This window comes from Geospiza fortis, unplaced genomic scaffold, assembly GCF_000277835.1.
Source record: "Geospiza fortis unplaced genomic scaffold, GeoFor_1.0 scaffold888, whole genome shotgun sequence".
In the NCBI taxonomy this organism is placed as follows: Eukaryota; Metazoa; Chordata; class Aves; order Passeriformes; family Thraupidae; genus Geospiza; species Geospiza fortis.
Window position 1 is genome coordinate 50,256 of NW_005054577.1, and position 10,185 is coordinate 60,440.

Below are 10,185 nucleotides of genomic sequence, written 5' to 3' on the forward strand. Positions count from 1 at the left end.
ATAAGTTTGGCTGCAGTAAAACGGGCAGCTAGACTATGTCACAATTTTTTGAAATGATCTTTATCAATTTTGTTTTAAGGGATGTTTTCTTTTTTAGACAAATATTTCAGTAAAACTTCTTGGCATAAAGCTTCCAGTAAACTCATGTAAATACATTAATTTATGGTCAGAAAGCACTCTAGAGAGAAGTTGCATTATTTCTGCTGTGTATTTGGCTTATAAAATGATGCAGAAGGTACCTTTCAGTTTATTGGACATCATGCCAAGAAAGATTTAGAAATAATCACAAAGAATAGCTACAAAAACACCTCATTTCCTGTGTTTTAGCACCTGTATCAATTTCCTTTTATCCTGATGGTGAATGATAGACGCATAAAAAACCCCAACTTTATTTATTAACAAAAAAAAAATAAAAAACAACTTAAAATGGCGCAAATGTGAACTGAAAAGAGAAATGAATTTTATCTACCTCTCAAGGGAGAAAGAAATTGGTCTGGAAATTCATTGTAGCGAAATGAGTGAGTTATTTTGCTGACTGTCAGTGGTAGGTAACAATGTAATGCAATAAGTGAAGGCCAGGTTTGAATAGATAGAAAATTAATCTTCAGCCACTGTCTCCTGTGGGATTTTTCTGTGCCAGTATTGATTGTATTTCAGCTCCTGACTTGAGAGAGAAATTGGTTGGAATTGGGTTTTAATTATATTCACATGCTGGATCACTTTCCATCAAAATAGGTGTTTTGCTGCTTTTCTGAGAACAAAGTTTAACTGGGTATAAAACGGTACCAACTGACACCACAATCTGTCAGGCTTTTCATTGAAATGCAAGATTAAAATAATTAGTAACATTGAGGTTTTCCTTTTTAATCATTCCTTTTTTATCTTTTTTTTTCAGATTTAAGCTACTTAAAATTCAAAAATTTGCAAATTAAAACCAATTAGATTTCTTTTCTGTAGAAGAATCCACTATAGTATAAATTTTGTCTTGTCAGGAGGAGTTCAGCACATAATGACTTTTAACAACTTACCTGTTGTGTACAAAACTAGTTCAGACACCTTTAGATTTACAGAACAAATTGTTCCTGTGTGAGGGTACCTCAAAATTTTTAAAGGATTTTGTTATTTTTTGTCTTTGATTTTTGGACAGATTGATGTGTTATTTCAGTGTCAGAGCTGTATATCATAAAATACTGCCATGAAGGTCAACGAGAGCGGTGTGAAAGTATCTACATTACTTTATGTGGTTTTAAATCCATTGCCTGCATTAATGAAGTTGGGAAGAGTTCTTAGATTAATGGTTTTTTGATTTGTTATCATGGACTATTGGTAGGAATAACAACAGTCAGTCACAGTCTTTTCAGTGGGACCTGTGTGTTTGTGTGTGTGTGTGTGCTATTAGAAATGTGAGAAGTAGATTTTTTTTTTTTTAAATTTTAAGACATTCAGGTCATAATTAATTAAGTTGTTTCAGTTTCAACAATGTTTGATCAGATTGTGGAAGTAGACATGAAGCTTCTTTCATAGCATATGAGTGAATGGAAGGACTGAAAGGTTGTAGTTATTAATTGGAATGAAATTGCAATATCAATTAGAAGAAACATGATCATTTTATGTTGTGATGCTTCAGGAATTTCAAGCAAAAATCTAAATATATTGTAATATGAAAACTTTTGTGCAAGACCTGCTAAGATGGACTGGATGGAAAAATGTGTGACTCTTGGGATTGCTTTTTGTAAGGCCAGAAGCTGAACTTTGATGAACTTTGGTTAGTCAGTCCATTCCAGCTCAGGATATTCTTTGATTCTATGTTCACACCCTTTCTCTTTTACCATACCCATTCCCTCCCATATATTTCTTGTGGAAATTTAGTTGAAATGAATCTTTTGACATTCACTCATTCACGTATTTTAGTATGGTTATGTGGCCTCATGGTCCTCAATTATTTTCTGAAGTGTACTGTGAAAGCCTTGAGGGTTTGTAGTCGTTGCTACTAATTTTTAGAAGTAAGACTGTTAGAATGTTTTTTTAATCAAATGACTTCCCAACAGAAGGGAGATTTTGCCACATGAATGATTGACTATTGGGATTGCATTTGCATAATTAGACAAAGTCATTACTTTGAGCAACTTGAAGCTAAAAGATAACTTATGAAAAGAACTCCAGAATTTGTGTAATGCTTTGCATACCAGTTTTGGAGCATGAAAAAAATCCTGTGGGATAATATAGAAGCAAAAAAACACCCAAGCAAAAAACACAACAGAAACCTATGAAAAATTGAACCAAATTACATTGTCTGAAGCTGTCATAATGTTGTGTCATTTCAAATCATATGATGCATAGACTGTTACTGATCCTGGCTTTAGTCTGCACCCTTCCAAGTGAGTTATGATGGTTGTGAGCCTTGTCCGGCTGCTGGCTGCCCACAAAGCTGTCTCTCACATTCTCCTGTACCACCACCCTCTCCAGCAGTGAGAAAATAAAACCATAAAAGACTCATGGATTGAGATAAAGACAGTTTAATAAAGAAAAGCAAAGTCCAAATATTGAAGCAATGGAAATAAAAAAAAATATTCTTTACTTTCTCCCAGCAGTGGGAAAAATGACCAAACACTTTTTGGGAAGTAGGATCTTAGGACACACAGCAGTTGCTCTACAAATACTCCACCTTAATGATGAATGTCCCCTCTCTCCTCATTTCTCTGAGCTTGTAGTATTGAGCATAACATCATTAGAAAGGAGTATCTCTGATCATCTTGGGCCAGCTGTGCTGGCAATGTCCCCTCCCAAACTCTTACTCATTCCCAGAATGGGGTTAAATACTTACAACAAATTGACCTTGTCAGCATAAGATGTAGTAGCTATACTGCAGAAAAATAGTCAACATGAGTATCCAGCTTCTTTTCTTCTGGAAGTTTAGTAGACTTGTGAGATTCATCTCATCTAATTCTAGGCAGCTGTATTGCTGACTTCTACATCTAGGTGATTTGCACTAGAGCTACTTCTACAATCAATCAAAAGTAGGAGGCACTGCTAAAGCATGATTCATGTCATGGGAAAATAGGTGTCTAATTAGGATAAGATGAATTGCGCTCTAAACATTCCCATTCTTCTTCATTCACCATGAAGGCAGCCTGCAGTGATGAGCACAACACTGCTGGGTTGTTGAAATCGGTGGCTGTCACTGGTTAGATGTGTTCTGCCCTTTGCATTTCCAAAGGAAACCAGTTCTTTAAAACCTACCCAGGTTTTTAGGCTTACTTCAGGCAGCATTTGAACCTGTACTTAGAATGGCATATATTTGTTCTGTTACGTTGAGATGGAGCAGATGAGAAAACATAGGCAGTTTCATTACATGGTGGTGTGGATAAGCTAAAGTTTATCTGTCTATACTTAGATAACAGAGAAATAGATAAATAGATAGATAATAATGAATAAATAAATAGATACATAAATAGATAAATAGAGGATAATAAACAGAGTGGCCTCAGCACACATGCCCAACTGACCATCAGGTGCTTCATTGTCAGCACTATTTATCAAGCATAGCACATTTTCAAAAACTAATGACTCTATAATATTAAAAATATCCTTATAATTGCCTCCAATAGCTGGCCTGAGTAATTATTCAGTATCATAGTTGCTATATTACTGCTTTATTTAGCAGCGGACCCATGGCATGGGGCCTCTTGTTCCAGCTGCAGCAGAGACACTCCCAGAAGGCACTCCCATCTCTTTGGCCTTCACTACGTCCTTGGTTCCACACTTCAGAAAAATCTCAGCTTTTCAAAATGTTTAAGAACTAGTACAAACTGACTGAATGAATTGGAAGGAATCAAGAAATGTGTGTAAGGGTGAAGACAGGTGAGAAAAGATTGGAACCCAAGGCAGGCAGGTGATGGTGAGCACCTAAGTGTATAGGGACCTGTCCCCTTGGACAGATGTAGCCAGTACATGGAATTTCACTGAGACATGCTTAAAATAAATCAATGAAAGAAATCTGATTCAATCAGAAATTCTAAGGCTTAATTTCCTTGCTTTGTCTGGATGTACACCTATGTTTCTGAAAAATCGTTTATGCAGTGTATATGGGTGGTATCATTTTTAGATTTGTGATATAATCTGCAGAAGGGAAAAAAAAAGTAACATTTAAGATTTGGTGCAAATTATTACATGTAATAAAAGGTAATTAATTTGCCTTGTGTTAAAAATGGGTGAAATACATGAAATAAAATGGGTGTAAAAATTCCGTGCAGTTATCAAATTGAAGTGTGTAAGGTGTTTAGGCTCATACTTTTCTTTTGCAGGTCTTCATTTCACTGAATTGCATTGGGTAAATCGAAACTGAAAGCAAACTGTGTGCAAGTATTCCTTGACCTGGAGAAAATAATTGTGTTTATATAGAAATGCAAAATGTTAGCAATGAAATAAAAGCTATGATTGTTTTACGTAAAAAGAGAAAATATGAGTGGCATTGTTTTTAGCACACTTTTTAATATTTTGCCCTTTACATGTTTTTCTTTAAAAAGCCTGAAAAGAATGAAACTGAATCTGGCAGCCAGAGAATCAGACCAGTATTTGAGGACGATCCTGTTTTCCGACGGCAAACATCTTACCAACATGCAGCAGTCCACATACCCACAGATATTTATGAAGGCTGTAAGTGGCATGTGAACAAAGTGATTTTATATTTTAATACTAAGCTCATTATTTGTTTCCCATTCTTCAAACAATGGTTTTCTCCATTTTTAGTACAGGTTTGCTGCTATTGTCACCTTTACTTCTTCCAGTGCTGCTTCACAGATGTGTTGTATTAGGGATATGATTAATTTTTTGAATTGGTAGGTGCTGCAGTTAAAGAGATCCATTAGGACTGGATCTGAGTTTCACAAATGTAACTGGAGGTGAAACAAAACTCTTGCATATTCTGATGATCTAATCCATTCTTTCTCTGTGCTGTTCACATTTAATACAAACAATTCTTGACAGCTCATCTTTACACTCTGCTTGGCCTCAGGCAGGGATGAGTTCTGAAAACATTTTTAAGTATCTCATGAGCTGGTACAGTTTAGGGAAACAAGCTGTGTGAGCTGGTAGTACCAATATTTTAACCAGTGCATTTCTAGAATTGCAGTAGCAGACTGGCAGAGAATTTACATAAAGTCTTTCTAAACTATGCAAAAAATAATATATATATGCATATACAGATGAGGATTCTTTAATTGTATTTCAAAACTAAGTATTTATCTTTCAAGATGGAAATAAGTCCCTGTGCTCATCATCAAGCAAAAATCTTTACACAACAAAAAGACATTTCAGCATTCAAAGGAGCTGCATATTTTTTAAAAGGTGGGGAGAAAAATTAAACAGGATTTCTATTTTTAAGTTTTGATTTTTTTTATTTAAGGTCCTAATTCCAAGTATTCAGTCTTTTTCCTCTTTTAAAGTCTCATCAAGAGGAAAGAGACCCTAGTGTGACCTGAGCTTTTTAAAATTCATGGCCACAGTTGCGTGCAGCTTCCCTAAATGGCACAGGGATGAAAATGGAAATGTCACAATGATGGGGGAAAGAATCATAGTAGCTCGTATTCTTATATGGTGAGCTTGACTGACAGACCTAAAGGATTATTCTGGGATTCTGGTTTTATTAAGTGCTAAAGTGCACCTTAATTGCAGGATTACAGAGAAGTGACAGGCCATTTCCTTTTTTTTTTTTTTTTATTTTTTGGAAGAGAATTGATACTTCACTGTTAAAATGTTGAAAAAAAACTCGTCTCCAATTATGAGGATATTTATAAATGCTGTGTGAACTTTGGTATAAGATTGTCATCATAACAGTACATAAAATGTTTTCTTATTGTGTTGAATTTAACATTTTAAATGGAATTCCTGAGGACACATATCCCTTAAAAATGTATACTATGTTATGTTCCTGTACAGCCCATAAATCTGAAAAGGAAGACAGATTATGAATTCCACAGGAAAGGCACAATTTTAGTATCTAATAAAATGATAATAGCAGAAAGAAATGTACATTTCTAGACAGAGAAATGTATGTGCATGTGCAACATATATGGTTTGTGATTCTTGGGTCTGGTTTTTTTATATTAATTATCAGAGAAGTGGAAGCCTAGAAAATTTTCACAAAGTCTGTAATTCTGTGTCAGAAAAATCATGTTCTTGTATGTCTGGGTAACTTTTTGTTACAGATGGAATTTTCAGCGATAACAGCTTGAGAATACCTAAAAGTGACAGATTTCATGTCAATAAACACAAAATGTTCACCAGGTTCTATTTTATAGTTACAAAGTTCATGTGTCATCGGAAACACAAGTGAGCAATTGTGAGGTAGTCATTCACCAACAGATTTCCAAAAGTAGAATTTAGTGTTGTTCTTTTCACATTATGATCTACAAGCAATTTTTTATAACCCTAGAAAGACAGATAAGGTATCTTGAACATTGTTGTCATTTTTCTGCCTGTTCACAGAAGCAAACCTGTCATTTCTTGGGAGGTTTCAGTGTCCAGTATAACAGGGAGCAGTTGTACATTTAAAAATGCTATCTGCAATTCCTTGTCTAAATCCCAATCTGCTTGGAAATATTTGCCACACAGGCATTACAATGAATCCTTCTGAAAATCAGTGGAAGAGACATAGTTCAAAAGTTTTACAGCTTGGCAGCCATTTTTTTTTGACTGAATTATGTCTCAGCAAGCAGATTTCATTTTTTCTCCTTTATTGTATATGCTTTGCAGGTGGCCAAGAGAAACAAAGAATTGCTCTTTGAATCTCACAGAACAGTTTTCAATGACTAGATATTTGACTTGCCTGTTCCTCCTTGAGATTGGTTTTCACTTCTCTTGCCTCTTACATCAGCAGGTTGCTGTCTCTAGGGGAGAGGGACAATTACTGTTAGAGCCACACGAGGTCTGGATTTTCACTTGGGCCTGTCAATCACGCGTTTTCATGTAATTAATTATTTTCTGTATGAAACTACGAATTTGACTCTTAACCATAGAATCATAGAAACATTAGGGTTGGAAGAGACCTTTAAGATAATCAATATGATATCCATTAAAATGTTTTCTATTTTTGTTTCATTTCTATTGTATTCTTAGTACTTATGATTATTAATGATTTTTTAAATTGAATCAAATAATGAATTTCTGTCCACTTATATTTTTGAAATTGGGAAACATTTTTGTCTAATAATTCTGTAATGGTGCACAACCTACTTAAAATCTAGTGTGGTCGATAAAATAATATCCTTTTCTTCCTACATATATAGTGATTTGCTTTGTTTGAAATATAAGGAAGAGCTTCTTGTGAAGTATTTCATGTATTTCACCATAAAAATATGAGATACATCATAACAAAATATCCATTTACTACATCCAGGTTATTACTTTGTGAGTTATTTGATTGTAGAAAGAAGTATTATTAAAGCTGTTCTTTTTTTTATTATTATTTTTTTTTCTTTTTTTGGGTCTTGTGCCAAAACATATGCAGAGACAGGAGAAAGTCTAAGGAGTTAATTTACTTGCCTGTTTCTAAGGATTGAAGAAAGGAGGCAATCTCACTAAAATAGAACCAGAACAGACTTTTAATTCAGTATTTTTCAAGAGGCCCATTTAGGTTTTGAAATAAAATCAATCTGCAGCTGAAAACAGAACAGACCCTCAGGTCCTCTTTCTAACACATGCACTAGGAATTAGTCATGCATCTCCTATTAGTAATAGCTGAAGTCTTGTTTCTAAATCCTCATTAAAACTGTACCCTGCTTATCACTTAGCAGAATATAGGAACTGCAGGCCAGAAGTAAGAGGAAATCCCTGGCACAAGGAAAGCAAGGTTAATCTTCCCAGTGGATACACCACATGTCCTGGCTGTCTGGGATCCACTTTTCCCATCTGCTGCAGTGATTCCTCCAGGCCTATGTCTGCACTGGTGCTATTGTTCCAGTTGATGTGGAGGGATAGAATGTAAGAAAATAAAGATATTGCAGAAGGTAGTCTCACACCTGAGGAGTTGCAGCTGTACTGATCACCAAAGATTAGGAGCAGGCCTGCCCTTAATAGGCCACAGCCGTGTCCAATGACGAGTGCTACAAAAGAGTGGGTTAGCTGTATGGGGAGAGAGTTGGAGTTTGTTGACTGGTGGTGAAGGGAGTTGGAGGTTTTTTGGTTGTGCTGTGGAGAGAGTTGGAGTCTGTTGGCTCTGCTGTGAAGGAGAAGGAGTCAGTGCTGTGAGGAGCTGCCAATGAGAAATCACCGAGAAGGTATGGGAACTGTTGCAGTAAGATGACAGCAAGGTGAGGGGTTAGACAAAGCATACAAACCAGGTTTGCTTTTTTTCTGTGTGGTTATTCCTACTTTACTCCCTTTAAATCAGAAACAGTGCTTCCACATGTCACTCATTGCTTGATTAGTGTGGAAGAGCTGATTAAAGTGTCAGGTTGAAAGTAATATGTCATGAACATGACAACATAATTTTGAATACATTTGGACAGCAACCAGCAAGAAAAAAGGGCTTCCCTTCTCCAAAGCCATCAAACAAGGCATAAATACTGAGTTACAAGTAATTAATGGTTCATATACCTTGGTAATAATAAAATATAAATACTGTTGCTTCATACTCCCCTTTCATGGCAGTCAAAATTTTTCTGTTGTCTCAAGTCTTGTATTTATTATATATTATTTGATATCAAGTTTGGCAGTGGACATAAATTTTGTCTTTCTAGTGGTGCATCATATATGTAAATAATTAGTTATGGATTAAGTATTTTGACATTCTGGTACTCCAGTATATCACTTAAGGGTAATAAAAACTGTTAGAAATAATTAAAAAAAAATGTTATATGCTACAATGATTTTTATCTTGACCGGAATATTATTTCTTGGTGAATTTTTAAAATGTTGTACAGTTTCTACTAATCTTGTGTATCTCAGGCTAAGAGCTTGAAAAGAAAAAAAATACCATTTGGGATTAGCAGTCTAGTGGAAGGAGTTCCAGCACATGGAAGCAATGCTGGAAGTAGATGATCTTTAAGGCCCCTTCTAACTCAGCCCTTTCTATGATTCTGTGAATAAAACCTGCAGAAATACTGGGAAATGAAACCATGAGTGTGACCAGATTGCCCCTCCAAAAGAACCCCCAATTTAAATAAACTAGGAAAAGGTGTGTTATCATGTATTCATTGAAGGTCTTATGTGTGGATAACAAATAAGATTTATTAAGGAATCCAGATATGGATAAATGTTTTGTAAATATTTTGATGCGCTACATCTGCATTCCTTAAATATCTGAAGACAATAAAGTGTTTGTGGGCTTTTTTTTTTCTATTTATTTTAAATAGCAGTTACAGACAGCCAAGACACTTTTATTACCTAAATTAAATAGTTCAGCATATTTTAAGATTAGTGCTCTTGATATATTTTTTGTGATAGTTGACTAACTGAAGATCTTCTCTTGGTTTATTGTAAGGGATAAGTGAATAGGGCAGGCTTACTACATCAGTGATTGAAAAATGATTGTTTCAAGTCTCTGAGTTTGCGTGTGTTCACACCTTTGAATTTGGAAATAGATATTATGTATGTCTCATGCAGATAGCATGTGAGATTATTGTAACTTCTGACTTTTTTTTTTTTTTTTTTTTTTTTAGTTCTCCATTATTTTAATCAGGGAGCTATTTGTGAAAACATGCAATGAGTGAAGTAGACCTTTAAATGAATTTCAGTGTCAGCCTGTTTTAAATACCAAAGACTATGGCTTGGGGTAACTATAAAGCAAATGTTAGTTGCAGCTGAGTCCCTACGTACAGCCTGGTTGGTTCAATTTTAAAGCTGGAAGGAAAATACCAGTGCAGAAACTTAAGAACTCTAGGGTCAGTATTGCTTTTTATGCTCTGACAATTACAGTTGGGTTTTTTCCCCCCCAGTTAGATTGCTCAAGCTCCCTGAATTAAATTCTTATTTGAATAATAAACAAAAAGAAATAGTTTTTTTAACTTGATAAAAAAAGTTTGTTTCTGTCACAATCCAGAAGGCCACACAACTTGAACAGTATCCTCCATTGCAAGGAGGCATTTATATTTTGGTTCTGGCATTAGTACCATTAATTTAATTGGATGGATGGTCTAGCATAATCACTTGATATCAAGCTGACCATGACTTCTATCTAAAGTTATA

General features: G+C 35.1%; 1 protein-coding gene across 1 annotated transcript in view; it reads left to right on the forward strand.

The window, feature by feature from the left end:
* The window catches only part of CACNA2D1 (calcium voltage-gated channel auxiliary subunit alpha2delta 1), a gene marked incomplete at its 5' end in the record, with an annotated part of 194,225 nt that overhangs the window by 36,643 nt on the left and 147,397 nt on the right, over positions 1 to 10,185 (forward strand). Inside the window, one exon of the mRNA XM_031064270.1 lies at positions 4,527 to 4,656. Within this exon, the coding sequence (XP_030920130.1) occupies positions 4,527 to 4,656 (130 nt within the window). The remainder of the gene's footprint in view (positions 1 to 4,526; positions 4,657 to 10,185) is intronic.